General features: G+C 40.1%; 1 protein-coding gene across 3 annotated transcripts in view; it reads right to left on the bottom strand.

Moving 5' to 3' along the window:
* DNAJC5 (DnaJ heat shock protein family (Hsp40) member C5) overlaps window positions 1-21,574 on the bottom strand; it is a 63,051-nt gene that overhangs the window by 13,153 nt on the left and 28,324 nt on the right. For 2 of the 3 annotated variants that reach the window (XM_043495664.1, XM_038369772.2), the window contains one exon: window positions 1,266-1,383. In XM_043495664.1, the coding sequence (XP_043351599.1) occupies window positions 1,266-1,372 (107 nt within the window). In that variant the 5' untranslated portion in view covers window positions 1,373-1,383. Of the gene's footprint in view, window positions 1-1,265; window positions 1,384-11,621; window positions 11,647-21,574 lie in introns of those variants that run through there. The other variant, XM_043495663.1, reaches the window with a different exon arrangement.

The following is a 21,574-nucleotide window of genomic DNA, read 5'->3' as shown; positions in this document are numbered from 1 at the left end:
AAATAGCTTTTACTACCTCAAATTTCAATTAATTTTGAGAACATTTTATCTAATCTTTGGATACTTGTGGGTCATCTTTTACTTTCATGTAAATATTATTAATACTATAAAGATAACTCACTTTAATTTTGACCTTTTGAAAAAAAAAGGACAAAAATAAAAGGAAAACTATTTTCTCTCAAGAGCATTCACAAGCCAAGATTACTACTGACCCCTAGTGTAATGTTCAAACCACTGCCATTTGTTAACTATAACCATACTGAACTGTAGCACAATATTTATGAGTAGCAATTAAACACAAGAACAGTATTGATTTTTTTCCTCCCCCCAAAAAATAAAAGATTAAAAAAATTGGACAATGCAAAGCAGTTTCAGGGTTTTTTTGTTTTTTTAAGGTTAAAAGTCAAATCTGGATTTTAAAAATTAGTATTTAAAGTTTACTGTGAAAAAATATTAACTGATTTTTACAGATACTGAAATACATTGCTGACAAGTTAATGTACATCATTTGTATCTTCAGTGCATGTTCCTTTGCTCAGGGAATTAGACATGATTGGACACAACTACGCTTCTTGTTGAGCTGGCAAGAAACTGCATAACTTCTAGTCCAAGAGTTTAACTCTTAACACTTCTCTACACATTTGTTAACAGGTTTAAATTAAATACTGAAAGAAATGATCTGCAAGAATTCAATTCTCAAAAAAACCAAGCAGTTTAATTCCAATATCTGAATTTTCAAAGGTTTCAGAGTAGCAGCCGTGTTAGTCTGTATTCGCAAAAAGAAAAGGAGGACTTGTGGCACCTTAGAGACTAAAATTTATTTGAGCATAAGCTTTCGTGAGCTACAGCTCACTTCATCAGATGCATTTGGTGGAAAATACAGAGGGGAGATTTATATACACACACAGAGAACATAAATCTCCCCTCTGTATTTTCCACCAAATGCATCTGATGAAGTGAGCTGTAGCTCACGAAAGCTTATGCTGAAATAAATTTGTTAGTCGCTAAGGTGCCACAAGTACTCCTTTTCTTTTTGTGAATTTTCAAAATTTGCTAAAAGTTCATGTGAAGTACTCTATATATTCTCACCCCAGTTGACATAAGATGAAACTAGATGTTTTCAGTGCAGAGAGCTTTTCTTGTAAGGAGTACTGATAAATATAAGCACAGACTACATAACACAATGGACATGACATTCAGACTATCTGAAAAGGTTAGTAAACGTGCTCTGTGAAGTGTCAGGGACCAGACATTTGAACCTTTACCTGTATGACTTTTTTATATCATCGGAAGTGGCATTCTTGTCCAGTCCTAGGACATGATACAATGATTCTCCGGAGGTAGACAGCGAACGTTGCCTCTGGTCTGCCATGTTGAACTAACCTGAGTGGAAGAAACCCCCTATGCATTAAGACAGAGCTATAGAAAATCCCATCTAAAATAAAGATACTTATATCCAAACAAAGTCCAGACCTCTGACTTCGTTAAATGATCAACCGCCAACTCCACTAGAATTTTTATATGAACTTTTATCTTTTCTTTAAAAAAAAAAAGATAAGTGGGCTTTGAAGAGATGCTAAAAGTTCCAAACAAAGCTATTTACCTTGCTTTCTTAGATCTTCCAGCTTTGCATTGTCAGGGGAAAAACAACAAACTATCAGGATAAATCTAGGCAAATCAAAACCACTACACATTTCTGGAACTGGGAAAAATTAGAAGCTGGGACTCAACATAAAGAATATTATAGAGAAGAATGTTAAAGGAATTGGCACCTGAAATTGCAAGCCCATTAGCAAGAATTTTTAATGAATCTGTAAACTCAGGAGTAGTACCGAATGATTGGAGAATTGCTAATATAGTTCCTATTTTTAAGAAAGGAAAAAAAAGTGATCTGGGTAACTACAGGCCAGTTAGTTTGACATCTGTAGCATGCAAGGTCCTGGAAAAAATTTTGAAGGAGAAATTAGTTAAGGACATTGAAGTCAATGGTAAATGGGACAAAATACAACATGGTTTTACAAAAGGTAGATCGTGCCAAATCAACCTAATCTTTTTTTTGAAAAAGTAACAGATTTTTTAGATAAAGGAAATGCAGTGGATCTAATTTACCTAGATTTCAGTAAGGCATTTGATACCGTGCCACTTGGGGAATTATTAGTTAAATTGGAGAAGATGGGGATCAATATGAACATCAAAAGGTGGATAAGGAATTGGTTAAAGGGGAGACTGCAACGGGTCCTACTGAAAGGCGAACTGTCAGGTTGGAGGGAGGTTACCAGTGGAGTTCCTCAGGGTTCGGTTTTGGGACCAATCTTATTTAATCTTTTTATTACTGACCTTGGCACAAAAAGTGGGAGTGTGCTAATAAAGTTTGCAGATGATACAAAGCTGGGAGGTATTGCCAATTCGTAGAAGGATCGGGATATTATACAGGAGGATCTGGATGACCTTGTAAACTGGAGTAATAGTAATAGGATGAAATTTAATAGTGAGAAGTGTAAGGTTATGCATTTAGGGATTAACAACAAGAATTTTAGTTATAAGTTGGGGACGCATCAATTAGAAGTAACGGAAGAGGAGAAGGACCTTGGAGTATTGGTTGATCATAGGATGACTATGAGCTGCCAATGTGATATGGCTGTGAAAAAACCTAATGCGGTTTTGGGATACATTAGGAGAGGTATTTCCAGTAGGGATAAGGAGGTTTTAGTACCGTTATACAAGGCACTGGTGAGATCTCACCTAGAATACTGTGTGTAGTTCTGGTCTCCCGTGTTTAAAAAGAATGAATTCAAACTGGAGCAGGTACAGAGAAGGGCTACGAGGATGATCCGAGGAATGGAAAACTTGTCTTATGAAAGGAGACTTAAGGAGCTTGGCTTGTTTAGCCTAACTAAAAGAAGGTTGAGGGGAGATATGATTGCTCTCTATAAATATATCAGAGGGATAAATACAGGAGAGGGAGAGGAATTATTTCAGCTCAGCACCAATGTGGACACAAGAACAAATGGGTATAAACTGGCCACCAGGAAGTTTAGACTTGAAATTAGACGAAGGTTTCTAACCATCAGAGGAGTGAAGTTTTGGAATAGCCTTCCAAGGGAAGCAGTGGGGGCAAAAGATCTATTTGGTTTTAAGATTCTACTTGATAAGTTTATGGAGGAGATGGTATGATGGGATAATGGGATTTTGGTAAGTAATTGATCTTTAAATATTCAGGGTAAATAGGACTAATCCCCTGAGATGGGATATTAGATGGATGGGATCTGAGTTACTTCAGAAAATTCTTTCCTGGGTATCTGGCTGGTGAATCTTGCCCATATGCTCAGGGTTTAGCTGATCGCCATATTTGGGGTCGGGAAGGAATTTTCCTCCAGGGCAGATTGGAGGCGCCCTGGAGGTTTTTCGCCTTCCTCTGTAGCATGAGGCATGGGTGACTTGAGGGAGGCTTCTCTGCTCTTTGAAGTCTTTAAACCATGATTTAAGGACTTCAATAGCTCAGACATAGGTGAGGTTTTTCGTAGAAGTGGGTGGGTGAGATTCTGTGGCCTGCTAGATGATCAGAATGGTCCCTTCTGACCTTAGTATCTATGAAATCTATAAACATTATGATAGACCATAGACTCAGACTCTACTTAAACACATTAATTTATAATCCAGGTAATGAAATGGAACAAGTCAGATGCTACAGAACCATGAAACAAGTTGAGGTAAACAGCTGAGGTGCATATATTAAACGGTCATAAAACTACCTCATTATCCTCCTCCAAATCTCTCCTTAAACACTCTCCTTTTCCACAATGCCTACAAAAAAACTTGACAACAATTAGGCTGCTTGTGCGCTGAGACCATCTTTTTGTTCTGGGTTTGTTCGGTCCCTAGCATAATGGAGTCATGGTCCATGACTAGGGTTCCTAGGTGCTGACAGTACAAATAATAAATTACTTGTCTTGGTTAAATGAACTTTAAAGACTCAGGAAAGGTGTCAGATTGACAGCTTGAACAGAGGAATTCCTCTGGTCACCCACAGCATGCACAGTGTAGTGTAAGCTTCACCGCTTCATTCCAACAACGTATGTCAATTCTCACCTTGATTACACACACACACACACACACACAGTAGTATGTATGCGTGTGTATATATAGATATAGAGAGAGCGCGCGCTGGGGGCAATTCAATCTCTTCCCTGCTCATTAAATCCCTGGCCTCTCCACTGAGATCACCAACAAGGCTTGCAGTTGTGATGGTGGTTTAGCCAAAAAACCAACACCACTTTTGCGCAGGTTAGCAAACAGCCATTAGATAGTAATTTTCCACCACTACCAAATCTGGGCTGTATTCAATAGGTGATCTAGAAACAAAAGGTTCTGTATCTCATTACCAGCTCTCTCATCCATTCAGTTCACCACAAACACAGTATTTAACTGAGAATTATTGTACTGAAAGTTTCTTCTGACTTTTAAAACTAAATTCTAAAGTCAGATGTTTAATTAATCATAATCAAAATACTGTAACAGATTTTGGGAAAAAGCAAGTTGGAGTGCAAAGTTCGAGAGACTTTGTTCCAACAATTACGTTATTCAAATCTGAATGCAGCATAACTACTTTATGACATCTACCATTTCAAATCTGCTTACTATTGCATTAGGAATTTCAAATGCTTAGATATACCATTACCATTAGAAAAAAGTGACTATGAAAATAGGGTACCTCCTATCCAACAGATCTGCTCCATTCATGTATTGACTTATGACTGCTTACTTCACTGATAAATAGGAAAATAGAACAACTCCAAAATTTTCCTTTCCTCTAATGGGGAAGTCCACAGACCTCTTACATTGGTTTCCTATTGCAGAATCAGATCCATCAGGACAAGACAGGAGTGGCTATCCCCTTGCAGGCTCCATCAGTTCAAGATGTTTTTACAGCTGTTGCTCATGTATTAAATTCTCAAAGGATTAGCAGCTTATTGAAACACCAGAAACTTAAGATTTCTTACAGCAGAACGAGTATTAATTCTGGCCTAACGCATGGCAACTGAACATGCTGAGAGCAAAAGGAAATTTGGAAATGAAAAATGCCTGTCGCAGGCAAGACAAGTCTGCAGAACTTCCCACTAGAACAAAAGAAACTTTCAGTAAGTTAAAATACATTTTCCTATTCTTCTGTACAAGGGAGGTCTACAGATTCCATAGAGGTGGTACATCCAATATCAACAAATCAACAAAAAGGATGGTATAGTATAATTAAGAATACGCAATTGAGTAAGACTCCCTCCCATCTGGTCATTGTGGTACCATGGCATGCAGAACCACTTGATCGAAAGCCACACGAGGCTTGCACATCCAGCTTGTAAAACTTTGTAAAGAGGGGTACTGACAACCAAGTGACTGCTTCCCCTCTTTGTAGGATGCATATGACCTTTCAGCCCAAGTAGCAGCCATTACTGAGAAAATAAGCATGGACATTTGCGGGAGCAGGAAGGCTTCTGGCCTTGTAAGCTTCTGCTATGCACCATTTTAGTCACTGTGGATATAAGAAAGCAGCCAAGGTATCAATTCACTGATGAATAGTATAAAACAAAAAGCAACAGTAGTATTCTGAAAAGGCTAGTGCATTCAATTTAGATCTGCAGTGGTCTCCCGACAACCAGTGTATGCCATAGTTTTTAATAGGATGACTTGGATGCTGACAGAAAGATGAAAGGACCAGCGCCTATGGAATACCAAATTTACTGTGGGAATGAAATGAAAATTAGTTCTTAAAACAACTTTGTCCTGCTGAAAAGTGCAGTACTGTGGTTGATAAAGCTGATAAAGCTTCTAGTTCTGAAACTCTTCTTGCTGAAGCAGTGGCAACTGGAAAAAAACTTTTTGTGGAAACAGATATTTGGGACAGAGGTTCAAGTGGTTTATTTAGGGTATTTAAATATGCTATGTCCTCAAATATGTCCTATTTTTCAATCCATTCCTGGAAGCTAAAATGCTCATTTGAGACCCTCGGACTATCCTTGTTTTAGCTGCCTGCAACTGAAGCGCCTTCCTGAGTGAGAGAAGTAGCAGATAGTAAGATGCCATCTCAATTACATCTGAAAACCAGGGAGGGCCTTATTGACCAATGAGAGGCCACTAGAATTTACTCTGCCCTTTCCCTTCTCCTCTGAATTGCCTCGAGGAGTACTGCAAACAGGGGAAAGGTATATAGCAATCCTTCTGGCCATGGACAAGAAAGCATGTGTGTGGCTATGGGGTCAGTGGTCCCTTCACCTAGAGAAGAAATGGGAAATCTTCATGTTGAATATGGAAGCAAAGAGGTTGAGTGATAGGTGACCTAGGGCTCTGATTATTGAGTCAAAGACCTCCAAGTAAAGACGCCACTGCCCTGGTCCTATCTTATCTGCTCAGTCAATCCACTTAAGAAAATAGAGAAGGAGTTGTTTGCTAGTACTTACAATGCATGTCACACATATAAACCTGCAATGGATGAACAGTAAATATCTTCTTTCAGTTATTACACTGAATATGCAAATGCTAGTTTTAAGTATTACAGTATTCCCATTTCTTACCTCCCTTGGAAAAAAATTAACGTTCACTTATTTCATGTGCTTCATAAATTTTTAGTAATAGCACTGGAGCTACTCACTGGGAAAGAGACTGCCCTTCCTCAAGTGGTATTGCTAATGCTATTTCAGATTGGGAAAGTTGCATGGGAGAATTCAGGTGATCAAAGGCTGATATAGAAATGAGAAACAGGGGTGCTGCAGTTCCATTTGACTAATTTCTTTGCAACCAGAGGATACCACTAACCACCAGATGACTCATTTAAGTAAAGAAATGGAAATTAGTCCAACTGAGATTCCCCCCACTTCACACCCCCTCGCCCCCAAATGCTTCATGTACATTAACAGGCCCTGATATAGTTGTGGTTGGTTTTTTTTTGTTTTTTTACTATTTCCTTTGAAGGATTTTGGAAAGGAGTGGGGAGGAGAGAAAGAAGAGAGACTGCCTGCCCATTTAGGTAGGAGGCAGTCTCCCCTTTAAGGGTTTACATTAAAGGGCCAAACCATATAATATATATTCTAGTTGAATAAAAATATCTGAACTTGAATTAACCTCTCAGACCACATACAAATATGAAAAACCCCAATGGAATTCTACCCTGTGGCAAACCATTGACAAATATGTCATGACCTTAACATTAGGAGATAAGCATTTGCCATCCTTTAGCTGCAGTCCTGGAGCAAGGAGCAGCATAGAAAGGAGACTTATTTTTGTATTATGTAGTTACAATTAACCCACACCAGATTAAATAGGCCTTTGAAATGAGTATTTAAAGCCTCACACTCTCTTCTAGTTAAACCCTTTACCTTTTACAGCGAAAGGAGCAATTTCAGCTCATAGAAGAAAATGTAAAACAAATACCCTTTGAAAGGTTGCAGCTTTCATCGCTTGGTTTTCACAGTCAATTCCACAGAAAGGACTGGAGGGATTTCCATCCCATAGGCAAAATCATCAAGCCTGCCACCGCAGGAGAGGATCTCCTAGTACCCTCAAATCATGTTCTATTCCACTCCAGAGCATTGTGTCTCTCAGCTGAAGCATCCAACAGAGAGAACACAAACACTTGAGACAGCAGAATTAAAACAAAAGCACAAGAATTCTGCAAATTCCTTTCTCTGCATACATATCATGCAGTTAAGATAGGAGGAGAACAAAAATAATGAACAATCATCCTGGTTTTAAGTGGCAGTGAGAAAGGAGCCCAATGATCAGGTGGATAGCTCAGATGGATAGACGCATGGTACTGTAATAGCTCGTTAAGATAACCACAATTAAATTTCAGTTTTGCTGTTTAATTCAGGGGTGGGCAAACTTTTTGGCCTGAGGGCCTCATCAGGGAATAGAAATTGTATGGCGGGCCATGAATGCTTACAAAACTGGGGTTGGGGGGGATGTGGGCTCTGAGGTGGGGCTGGGGATAAGAGGTTTGGGGTGCAAGAGAGTGCTCTGTGCTGGGATTGAGGAGTTTGGAGAGCGGGAGGGGGATCAGAGATGGGGCAGGGGGTTGGGGCATGGGCAGAGACTCAGAGGTGCAGGCTCTGAGCAGCGCTTACCTCAAGCGGCTCCTGGAAGCAGTGGCCTATCCCTTCTCCGGCTCCTACGCGTGAAGCAGCTCCTGATCCTGCTAGAGCACTGGAGTGGGGCCATGCAGCTGCTTCTGGGAGCTGCATGGTGCGGCCCCTGACCCTGTGCCCCGGAGTGGGGCCATGCTACAGCTTCCAGGAGCCATATGGTGCGGCCCCCGACCCAGCTGGAGTGCAGGAGCAGGGAAAAGCCCCAGACCCTGCTCCCCAGTGGGAGCTTGCAGCTTAAAATGGCTTGTGGGCTGCATTTGGCCCACGTGATGTGGTTTGTCCACCCCTGGTTTAATTAGTATCAGTGGTCATTAATGTTCTAGATATGTTTCTTAAAGACTGTTGAGACAATTAGTCTTGATCAAAAGGTCACTAAAAAGCTGCTTCTGAACACTCATCGAGTTCTTATTTCAGCCTCACTAATCCAGTTTACAAATTTCTGTTAGTCTACTTCAATACAACTTCTTTTCCCCTGCATGATTACAATTACAAGTTACAGATGAAGAAACAGAAATGTCCACTTTCAATGAGTCTCCTTACGCATTGGTAGGAAAATGTACATGATATGCTGGTAGTAAAGATTTACTCCTGATCTAGACATTTCACATTGGAAAGAAACTGAAGACATAAAAGAATTTTAAAAATGGTGTGAACAGAGCAGACATTTTAATTTTGAAATACTTCCTCCTCAGGCAAAAAAATTTAAAAACTTTTCCCTCTCCAAACCCAGCAACCCCAGAGAGGTACTTTGAAGCCAAAAATTATGGTCTGCTTCCTTCTTGGCCTAGATATCATGGCACAGCAAACAAAAAAGCCTCACACATAGCGAGTGCTAAAATATTTAGAGTTCTCCCCTTGCTGCATATGTAACTACTATTGATAGTAACGAGAGTCATGCATGAGTATTGATGGGGAAATGGCAGCACAGCACCAATCGTAAATCTAAAACATTTGCTTTAGAGTCCCTCCTATAAACTGTTGTTTACAGCAAATCTGAAATTCTCTACTGTTGAACAAAGACAGAAGGACGAAGTCATATTATTACTTTACAAGTGTATATTAGGAATGTAAATAAGCCACTTTTTGGGGATTCACCAGACACCAAATACTAGCTGCCATTGTACTGATCAGTCAGTACAAATACAGCCAGACTTGTGTCGCCTAGCAATAACTCTTGCTAATTTGCCTCACGGAAGACTAGATCTACTGCTACAAATATATAGGTATGGCGAAGCATGGGAATAATTGACTGACTGGCAGGGACATAAGAACTCTCCCTGATTTCTTGACAGGCAGTTCAACGCTATCTGACTGCAGCATGGACTCTGCCAAAAATAGATATAAATGCCATTCTCCCTCTCTTCTTAATTCTTTAAATATCCTTTAGGTTCCCTCACAATGGTAATTTAGCTGTTCCCCTGCCACAGATGCTGGGTCCTGAGAAACTGAAATAAGAACGAGTATTTCTCTACACAACTGAGGAGACCTCTCAAGAAAAGACCTCTTGGCAACATCACTGCGACAGGAAGCCTGAGAACAGGATCAAAGACTTAATGTTTTCAAGATGTAATTTGTTGCAAGTCACCAATAAGTTTTAAAGAAGTTATTTACTTCATTATTTTCTGGGTACTTTTTGGGCAGTCCCTTTGAATTAACTGAAGATAACACTGAAATTCTTTTTTAAGTGTTATTCAGACAAATGCTTCACATGAGAAAACACAAAGTTAGATGTTAAAAATACGTTACAGTTTTACACTTTGATATCTACATATGCTATTTTTATGAAAAATAAAAGATTATGGGAAAAAAATCACAGATCATGTTAAGAATCTCGCTATTCTACAATAAGCATCCCTTATAGTTTTCTGAAAGATGAAAAATATACAAAATAAACAATGCTATATATTTTGTTAACAGTTTGATAGATTTTTATTTTTTTACAAATGGATAAGATTTATGTGAAAATTTAATCCAATTCCAGTATTAGTTACATCCAACCTGGCTGTAGCCTACCCTGCTCCCCCAGCACGCTGCAACCAGGAATATAATTGCAGCTCATATAGGTACACTCAGGTCAACTTTAATCTAGCTAGTGAAGCTAAAATTAGAAGTGAAGATGCAGCCGTGGCACAGGCTATATAAGCCCGCCTGACTCCCCTCCCTCCCTCCCCCCGGTATGTACTCACGTTCCTCACTCATGCTGTTGCATCTTCTTGCTATTTTTAGCCACATTCGCTAGGTGAAAGCTAGTGCAGATATGCCTACACAAACTGCAGTCACACCAATTGCAGTGTAGACATATCCTAAGAATGGTTCTACTGCCAAGGTCAGGCTGCTGGTCCTGAATCTATCAATCTGGTAGCTAGCTAATCATACTGACCAGTATCCCACTGACCATAAGGGATTCTCCTGCCCTTTTCACTTAAGGACAAACACCTTCTCCTTGCACCTTTCCTAAAAGTTCCCCTTATGTCTAGTTACTTCTGTAGTGTAATCATCAGTGAACACTTTCACCTTAAGTGAAACTTCTTTAAGTATTGAAACAGTGAGAGGTGGTATTTTACAAACTTTCCCCCAGAGACCTGTGGGATTTAGATCTGAGTGCCTCAGGAAGGTTTGGCCTATTAAAATTTTAAACACTAATTTAGCTCTTGAAGGAACTGTCTATCAAGTAGGTTTTTGCCTTTACTGACAATCCAAAGATGAATACATGTGGCACTTTAAAACAAAAACAAAAACAAAAAAACCCACTATATCTCCTTGCCTCATGAGGGTCAGAGTTAATAAAGTTGAAACAAATCTGAATCCAGCCTATGCATGTTTATTTATAGCCTTGCCTCAAGAATAAAGAAAAATATTGGTGCAGAAGTAGAATAATAAATTATCTTTAAAAGTTTGGGGCTGAAAATGATTAAAGCATCTGAAAATTAACAAAAGTTCAGAGCCTGGAATAAATGACTGCTATTTGAATTGATTTTTCAAAATTGAAATGCAATTGACATGCAGGCCTATAAATGAGGTATTAGTAAAGTCAGCGATAAAGTGTAACCTGATTACTGCAATTATGAAATTATTTACTAGTTACAAGTAACAGGTTCTTTATTCAGATGGCTACTTGCAGTTAATTAAGAAGATGAGACTGGTGAAACACAGAAACTTTATAAACTTCAATTAAACAGAGACAAGTATAACTGAAATCATAATCAACACACATCAGTATAAGAATAAGTTAAGTCAAGTGGTTTCCTGCAGTTTGAACTTTTACTTGCAGCCTAACCGTGGTCAAAGACTTTTGCAGGCATCACAGCAAGAGTTTTACTTTCTAAAGGCTGAAGACCCAAGTATAGGTTACAATACACTGTAAAACTGAATGCACCAGGATATTGTCTATTCTACAGAATCTGCCCTTTCAAGTATTCTGATTAACAATATTAAGAGATGCTCTGTATCTTTAAAAAAAAAAGTGCGGCATCCCCACACACTCACCCGCCATCTGCTACATATTCTAATCAGGCAGGATTCCCTGAAGAGGTTTCGCTCAGAAGGTTATGAAGACAGGTAATCCCCTGGATTAAACAGCATCACTTTTAACCATCTGCACACCAGTTACCAAGAACATCATCATGCGTTAGTCACCTCTACTGAAAAGTGTGCTTATGTATTTTTTGCTGTGCTAAACACATTTTGGTCAGGGGTATGTTCATTAAAAATTCTTTATGTTAATTAGGTATTTTTAAATGTATTATGTCAGATATAAATTTAGATAAACAGCTATTTCAATTCCTCACTGATGCCTTGATGGTTATTTAGATCCCTACAGGGACTCAAATATTCTTTTTTAAAGCAAATGGCCAGCAGACCATCTGTTCTTTTTTGTGAAAGCCCATTCCCACACTAAAAGACCCACACAATATAGCAGGTAGGGGAACTGAGGAGAAAACTAAGCAAATCAAGTTTCTCATTGTATTTAAATTTTAAAAATTTAAAGCACTAACAAATCAGTGCTGTTAGAATTAATTCCCTAAAGTGCCAACCAAGCAATTTACAAAGTTAGTACCTCTGGTTTGGAATCCAGACTACCAGAAACAGCTCTACCGTTGCTGCAAGGTAAATTTTTGCACTTTTAATAGTTCTACTTGTACAATTCCCACATAAATCAAAAGGCCAGTTACACGTTTACACAGTCAAATCCTGAAAGGCGCAATCTCATTAACACAGTTAATCCATCTCAATACCTCTAATATATCCAACTCTAGACTTGGAGTCTGCACTATCAAACTGAGTTTTACCCTTTGCATACCAAATCTTTGATCACCATCTTTGAAGTCCAGTAACCTGGCAATACTTTATTTGTATCAGAGTCTCTCCTATAGCATGCATGAGAGTAAGTTGCTCAGCCAAAAGTGAATCACATTCAGACAGCATGTATTAAATTTGTGAATATATGAACATCTTCCACTACCACCATAGCAATGCAAATCAAACCTTTCCTTCACAGATTCTGGATTACTGCAGAATGATTATCTAAATCATCAATGATTTAGATAATGGAATAGAGAGTACACTCATCAGGTTTGCGGACAATACCAAGCTGGGTGGGGTTGCAAGTGTTTTGGAGAATAGGATTAAAATTCAAAATGATCTGGACAAACTGGAGAAATGGTCTGAAGTAAACAGGATGAAATTCAATAAGGATAAAATGCAAAATACTCCACTTATGGAGAAACAGTCAGTTGCACACATACAAAATGGGAAATGACTGCCTAGGAAGGAGTACTGCACAAAGGGATCTGGGGGTCATAGTGGACCACAAGCTAAATATGAGTCAACTGTGTAACACTGTTGCAAAAAAAAAAAAAAAAAAAAAAAAAAAAAAAAAAAAAAAAAAAAAAGCGAAAATAATTCTGAGATGTATTAGCAGGAGTGTTGTAAGCAAGCCATCTTCTATGAGGGAAGATTGAAAAAACTGTTTGTTTAGTCTGGAGAAGAGAAGACTGGGAGGTTGTGGGGGGAGGGGGAGGAAAAGACATGATAACAGTTTTCAAGTACATAAAAGGATGTTACAAGGAGGAGGGAGAAAAAAATGTTTTCGTTAACCTTTGAGGGTAAGACAAGAAGCAATAGGCTTAAGCAAAGGTGGTTTAAGTTGGACATTAGGAAAAACTTCCTGTAAGGGTAGTGAAGCACTGGAATAGACTGCCTAGGGAGGTTGTGGAATCTCATCGGTGATTTTAAAGAGCAAGTTAGACAAACATCTGTCAGGGATGGACTCTAAATACCACTTAGTCCTGCTATGAGTACAGGGGACTGGATTAGATGACCTCTCAAAGTCCCTTCCAGTTCTATGATTCTATGTTTCTAATGCAAGTGGTCCTTAGTATGAATTCTTTTAGTGCTGTGCTAAAACCTGGCCATGTTATTACCACAGTAAATCTGTTACACAGCAGAAGTAATTTAAAAGAGTTCTCATGTCCACCTTTTTACACAGCTGCCTGACTGATGGACAGTCCCCTAGAATGTGCATCAGGGTTCCAGGTTTTTGATTGTTTTTGCAGTTTTGACAAATTGTAAAATGTTGTAATTTCATAATTCTATTGGCAATCCCATGAAGCATACAATATTTAGAAATATATACAGGTTGTACGTCATTTACCTTTTTGTATTTTTTATTGTTTCTTTATGAAAATCAGTCAAAAAAAATCCTCCTCCAACACTACCTAGGATTCCAAAAAGATAAGATGTCTTGTTTGCTTTCGCAGAAACTGTCAGTCAAACAAAGGCTGCATACCTTACAAATCTTCCATGTATCATGTGTTGGATTCTTCATATAATGTCTCATTGGCCAGGCTTTCAGAAACGTAAATCTGTTTTCATGTCCAGTTCATATATCATATGTAATCCAAGTAAAAATTCACTTGCTACTACAATTTCACTCTCACAGGCTGCTGAAGCAATCAGAATTCAACAGCACAAAATTCATAAGCAGTCAGGATAGAACTGTTCAAAACAGTGACAACACTTACGCTGGGAAGTACCGATCATTGCTTGAATCACAATTAACGTAACTGTCAGGATGAGTTAATCAAAAGCCCTCACCTAAGACAAAAGAGATTGTGAACCTGCCCAGGAGTTTGCACTGAATGAGCGGAGTACTTTCACTGTTTTGGGTAAGGAGTTTGTGGGTGCATGTGTTGTGCCCCCCCCATATATCTATCTATCCACACACACACACACACACACACACACACACAAACCCTAGAAAAAGCAAGAGTGCAAGCTTTTGGGTTTGGTGTTGGCTGACAAGGCTTGGAGCTGCAAGCTAAGAAACTGCTCTTTTTGTTCTTGGTTCCTCCTTCATTCAAAGAAGCAGGTATTTGTAACCAAGCAAAACTGCATCAAAGAAATACCTGATTGTTACCAATTTCTACTCGCAACTGGAAAATCCCAAGGGCCCCAAACTTTGACTAGCCATTCAGGTCAAAAAGGGGAAACAATACCTATAAGATGACAGCCCTCCTTACCTCAAAAGTTAAACTTGAGATTTCAGCTGTATTTCTGAACAGCCTAGTTGCCACCCAAACAAATGAAGCATGTTTTCCTAGATCCTGTAACTCTGCGTTTCAGATATGCAATAAAAACCAAACAAAATTTTAAAATGGATACAGAATTGAAAGGAAAATTTGGAACATGTCATTACGTAAAATCAATACTATGCCCTTCCCTGTGTAATATTTACATATAACACCAGGAACTCAAATGGTTCCTCAAAGGAAGTAGCCGAAGTTAGAGATGCTGTGATCTGTATGGCTGATAGATGACTTTTCATTATTTAGCAGACTGAGAGCCGGACACTGAAAATTTGAGCTGCCTGGTCATCCATGCAATATAATCAAAGAGCCCAGGTAAGAAGATGGTTGGCAGACAACTGATCACTGAATACAGGTTTTTTAAGTTTAACTCTGACATTTGGAATTTGGGATAGAAATCACACGAGTTTTTTTTTGGGAGGACAGGGTGGTTGTGATCCAAGCACCTCTTGATGACAACTGGTAGAGGACAGGGATACATAGAGAATCCATGGGTTCACCCAAAAGGGGTCATGTAAAAACTCTTCTGAAAGCCTACATCACACAGGTCATCATAATCATTGCAAGATATATGTATGGAAATATATGAGGAGTTAGATATACATATTAAAAAAATGTTCTTTAGGTCTGCGGTTAAAAGCAAGTCACTCAAAGGTAGCATCTCTTGAGACAAACTTCTCCAGACAGGGTGTGGTGGACCATTGTGTATTGTATGTCATACAACTGTATGTCTACTAGCATACTAAGTCAAATGCTAATGAAAGCTGGCAGAGACTTCAGAAGGAAATTAACAGGAAGAGGTAAACAAGTGGGGGGAGCCTTATTTACAAGTGAACATCAAAGGTTTGTTCTGGTATATTTGGATATGCAGAGAGATACCCTGGTATTTCTTCAATCTGTGAGGACAAGCCACCAGCAGGTTTGTTCTTATGAGTAGGGATTTCAGCCAGACTGATTAAAAATACTGGGGAAAAGGACTTGGGTAAGCTATCTTGTAGGGGACAGGGAACGTCTTGTTAAACATAAGAATGGCCATACTGAAATCAGACCCAGGGTCCATCTAGCCCAGTATCCTGTCTTCTAACAGTGACTAATTCCAGGGGCCTCAGAGGGAATGAAAAAAAAAACAAAAAAAAAACAGTTAATCATCAACAAGTGATCCATCCCTTGTAGCCCATTCCCAGCTTCTGGCAAACAGAGGATAGGGCAGGGGTGGGCAAACTTTTTCGCCCCCGGGCCACATCTGGAAATAGAAATTATATGTCAGGCCATGAATGCTCACAAAATTGGGGTTGGGCTGCAGGAGGGGGTGAGGACTCTGGTTGGGGGTGCGAACTCTAGGGTAGGGCCAGAAATTAGGAGTTCAGGGTGTGGGAGGGGGCTCCGGGCTAGGGTGGGGGAGTAAGGTGCAGTGGGAGGGGATGAGGGCTCCAGCTGGGATTACAGGCTGTGGGATAGGGCTGCAGATGAGGCATTTGGGGTGCAGAAGGGTGCTGCGGGCTGGGACCGAGGGGTTCAGAGGGCAGGAGGGGAATCATGGCAGGAGGATGGGTCGTGGGGAGAAGCTCAGGTGTGCAGGCTCCGGGCAGCGCTTACTTCAAGCGGCTCCTGGAAGCAGCAGCCATGTCCCCACTCTGGCTCCTACCGAGAGCTGCGGCCAGGCGGCTCTCTGCGCCGCCCCGTCCACAGGTGCTGCCCCTGCAGTTCCCATTTGCTGCAGTTCCTAGCCAATGGGAGCTATGGGGGCAGCGCTTGGGGCAGGGGCAGCATGCAGAGCGGAGCCCCCTGGCTGCCCCTTCAAGTAGGAGCCAGAGCAGGGTCATGCTACTGCTTCCACAAGCAGAATGGAGTGGCCCCCGACCCTGTTCCCTGGTTGGAGTGGGGCAAGCCACACACCCTGCATGCCAAGGGGAGCTGGAGGGCTGACTTAACATGGCTGGCAGGCCAGATCCAGCCCATAGTTTGCCCACCCCTGGGCTAGGGACACCATCCCTGCCCAGCCTGGCTAATAACCATTGATGGACCTATCCTCCAGGAATTTATCTAGTTCTTTTTGAACCCTGTTAGTCTTGGCCTTCACAACATCCTCTGGCAAGGAGTTCCACAGGTTGACTGTGCATTGTGTGAAAAAAATACTTCCTTTTGTTTGTTTTAAACCTGCTACCTATTAATTTCATTTGGTGACTCCTAGTTCATGTGTTATGAGAAGGAGTAAATAACACTTCCTTATTTACTTTCTCCACACCAGTCATGATTTTATAGACCTCAATCATATCCTCCCTTAGCCGTCTCTTTTCCAAGCTGAAAAGTCCCAGTCTTATTAATCTCTCCTCATATGGTAGATGCTCCATGCCCCTAATCATTTTTTGTTGCTCTTTTCTGAACCTTTTCCAATATATCTTTTTTGAGATGGGGCGACCACATCAGCACGCAGTATTCAAGATGTGGGCGTACCATGGATTTATAGAGAGGCAATATGATATTTTCTGTCTTATCTATCCCTTTCTTAACGATTCCCAACATTGTTTGATTTTTTGACGGCCGCTGCACATTGAGTGGATGTTTTCAGAGAACTATTCACAATAACTCCAAGATCTCTTTCTTGAGTGGTAACTGCTAATTTAGACCCCATCATTGTGTATGTCTAGTTCGGGTTATGTTTTCCAATGTGCATTACTTTGCATTTATCAACATAGAATTTCATCTGCCATTTTGTTGCCCAGTCACCCAGTTTTGAGAGATTCTTTTATGCTCTCCGCAGTCTGCCAAGGACTTGCCTACCTTGAGTAGTTTTGTATCATCTTCAAATTTTGCCATCTCACTGTTTACCCCTTTTTCCAGATCATTTATGAATATGTTGAATAGGACTGGGCCCAGTACAGACCCCTGGGGGACACCACTAGTTACCTCCCTCCATTCTGAAAACTGACCATTTATTCCTACCCTTTGTATCCTATCTTTTAACCAGTTACCAATCCCTGAAAGGACCTTCCCTCTTATCCCATGACTGCTTACTTTGCTTAATAGCCTTTGGTGAGGGATCTTGTCAAGGCTTTCTGAAAATCTAAGTACATTATATCCACTGGATCCCCTTTGTCCACATGCTTGTTGACCCCCTCAAATAATTTTAGTAGATTGGTGAGGCATGGTTTCCCTTTACAAAAACCATGTTTACTATTCCCAAATATGTGAATTATGGTGGTAAGATCCACATCAGAAACAAAAGTTTGCAATCTTCTAGAGAGAGATGCATTTAGATTGTAAGCTCCTTGGGAAGAGACTGTCTTTCTGCCAGGTGCTATACAAGCACAGAACAATGGGATCCTGGTACATGATTAGGACCCCTAGGCATTCTAGTAATATAAATAAATAATAAATGATTAAAAGTAGCATGCGCCTTGATTTTTTGTTAAAACCTGGATTTTTGCAGTTCATTTTAGATAGTCTCTGTAAATTTTGTGAACAGAACTTCAAAGCAAACATTCTAGCTTCTCAGGAAACACCAAAGCCACCATCCTGTTCTGTATCAAGTGACATCTCATTTTGAAAGCCACAGAGAATGTCAGCTTTGTGAAGTAGTCACACAGTAGTAAATTAAACCATCTCCAAAACATTGTGTGCTCTATCAAAGGAAACACTGGAAACATTATCCTCAAGAATTACTCACACCTGACCATAAGAATCAAGGACCCGAGAACTGATGCTGTACCTGGAAGAGGCTATGCAAGTTGTGGACAAGCTCCGAATAATATTTTCAAATTTCAAAAACTGTGAAAGACTAGAACTGCTACAAAATAAAATCAAAATAATTCTTTGTATTACCATAGGTGTCCTGATTGGGAAAGAAAAGCCTGACCTAATTTTATTTATGGAAGAGCTATTGTCAAAATTATTAATATTACAAACCAGCAAGAACACTATACATGTAATATAGTGCGGATAATGCAAATAGCACTCATTTTGCTTGAAATAAAGATCCTGCTGACATATGCTCCAACCAGTTTAGCTATGCTCTTTGATAGAATCCAAATGCTTCAGTCCCAGCTGAAACCTACCTTGTCATCCTAAGCTAAAATGAATAAAAAATCCTCTCCTCAGAACTGAAGCAGACAGCCAGCTGGAAACTCACACTTTCAGTGGTTTTAGGGTTGTTGGGTTTTTCCCCCCCTCTCTCATCCTAGTTACACAGCATTCTAAAATACTTATATTTAACAATATAGGACTCATGAGAGCCAGATCATGGCTAGAAACAAACAGCCTTGAAGCTCTGCATCAGTTCATTGCTAACTCAATGGACAGCATTGTCCATGTGCATTCAAGTTTAATGGTCAAGTGGCACATTCTAACAATGGTAGCTTTTCCTTTAGCTTCCAGACTTAGGCATTAAATATTTATTAGTGAAATATTTGCAAACTGGAGAGCACAAACTTGCCTCTAATATTACTTTACACATTTAAAGATGAAAAGAAATACAAAACTAATTTGAATTAGCAGGGGCTCTGAGCAGAATAACCAATGGAATGACTGCTTTAATCCAATTCCCCAGATGAAATACTGCTTTATAGCACATTCAAAGAGAGTCAAATGGAACTGAGGATGCTCAGCACCTCTGAAAACTTCTGCCACCCAAATTTTAAAATTTTGGGCTTAGCTCATACTGTTCAGTTTTTGCAATTAAAAATGGTGGTGTATTGTTAGTGATAAAGTATTTTAGGAGTAATTTTCTACGCATACAAATTACACAGAAACACTGAACCACCACACTTGGCTTATACATCTTTTCTTAACATTGCCAATTGTGATTACTATGACACTTATATAAATTGAAGCACTCTCCTTTCTGATCAATCTGCTCCTCCTGCATGATTTGTTGAGTACAGAAATTCAGAATCATTTCAAAGAAGAACTGGTGTCACAAACACTGCACTGACATCCCTGAATAAATCAAAAAGGGATATGGAATATGGATGAATATGTAGGATAACCCATATATCTGCAGACAGCCGATTCCTCTTGTGAGGCTGAAACGCATCTTACCTATCAACCAATGTTATGTTGGGCAATTAGACTCTCCCACAGCTCTGCATAAATAACTCAGATCAAGGGTCCAACAGGGAAAAGAGCAGTTAGCATAAGCCTTCAATGAGGAAGAAACCTCTAATAAGGATATAGTAGTTCAATGTTCTATAGATCTGGTCATAAAAATGTCTATCAAAGATACACAACTGTTCTTCACAATTAAGTCTGCGTGAAGGGACTTTTTCCTCACAATCTAAGACTGTCCTGCTTAACCAACCTGTCTTGGTATTAAGAACTAATTTAACGTACATTGTTTGGATCAAGCTGACATTTTCAAGCAACTTCCTTTGCATGTCTTCCTTAAACACTTGAATATTTCTGGTGCCACTGCTTTTTCAGCTAGGCTACAGATATAATGTCTACCACCACCACGCAGTAAGGTATTTTAAAGCTATGTAATAAACTATTCTAAGGCCTAAAAAGTTTATGCTGGGTTGTAGATCTGTTTGACTCTATAGGCATGGCTACACTTGTAGATGTAGAGCACTTTGAGTTAAACCTGCCTTTGGAGAGCGCAGTAGGGAAAGCGCTGCAGTCTGTGCACATTAACAGCTTCACCTGCACTGGCATGGCCACATTTGCAGCGGCACTGGGAGCAGTGCATTAAGGGCAGCTATCCCAGCATGCAAGAGACTGCAATGTGCTTTTCAAATGGGGGTGGGGGCTGGGGTGGAGTGTGACGAGGAGTGTTGTGTGTATGTGGGGGGAGAGAGAGAGAGACTGGGTTTTTGGGGGGCTGAGAGCATGTCAGCATGCTGTCTTGTAAGTTCAGATGGCAGCAGACCTTCCCCACCCCGCGCCTCTCTCTCATACACAGCATTCCACACTAACAGTTGCTTTGTCTCAGAGCAGATAAGCAGCCAGCTGTCAGAAACGGAGCTTTCAAAGGGCATATCTGCATTCCTGCAGCGATTCTAAAACAATGACAAGAGTGGCCACTCGATTTACAGGGATTATGGGACGTTTCCGGAGGCTGATCAGAGCGCAGTAATGCAACACCTCGTTCACACTGATGCACAGGCATTTCAGCCTCGGTGCACCAAGCGTTAATCTTCTCACCGAGGTGGAGTACCAGCAGTGCTCTAGCCGTAGAGCGCTCTACATGCCTTGCTAGTGTTGATGGGTAGTGAGCTAGGGTGCCCAGGGCTGCTTTACAGCGCTCTAACTCGCAAGTGTAGCCAAGCCCTATGAACTGCATAAGCCTCAAAGAGTTGTGAGAAATGAAAAATAATCCTGTAAAGGATATTTACATACCAGAAACTAGGAGTTCAAAATCTCTGCCTCAGCTGATCCACACTATAGGATTAGCATGCCATGGAAGCATCTGAATCATTGACAGAAGTAAAAATTGACAGAATCCATGCATCTCACTCAGTCTCTAAGCCTTTTGGAAATAAGGTATAAAAGGCCCTTCCACCTAACCAGCTCAATTACTTCCAACCTCAACAGAATCTAATTACAAAAAAACCTGAAAGGTTCTTTGAGAAAAACAAGTCTCTTGGAGGCAAATATATCTTTGGTGAGCATGGATAAACAACATATCCAGTATATGAAGCTGAAAAACAACAACATTTCTCTCAGAAATCCTCTAGAACTCATTGCTTGCTTGTTGACAGGCTTTATTAGAGGAATTCATATTCTGTCCTAACTATGTTTTTCATGGTACGAGGTAAGTGACTTGTGCAGATCCTTAAAACTACTGTGGAAAGAGGGAGTCCTTTAATAACTTCTCTCTATCACCTTCAGGGGCAAAATAGTCAAAGAATTTTTCAT

Source organism: Dermochelys coriacea, chromosome 13, assembly GCF_009764565.3.
Source record: "Dermochelys coriacea isolate rDerCor1 chromosome 13, rDerCor1.pri.v4, whole genome shotgun sequence".
Lineage (NCBI taxonomy): Eukaryota > Metazoa > Chordata > Testudines > Dermochelyidae > Dermochelys > Dermochelys coriacea.
The sequence above is the reverse complement of the archived record's forward strand: the minus strand, read 5'-3'. Positions and strand labels throughout refer to the sequence as shown.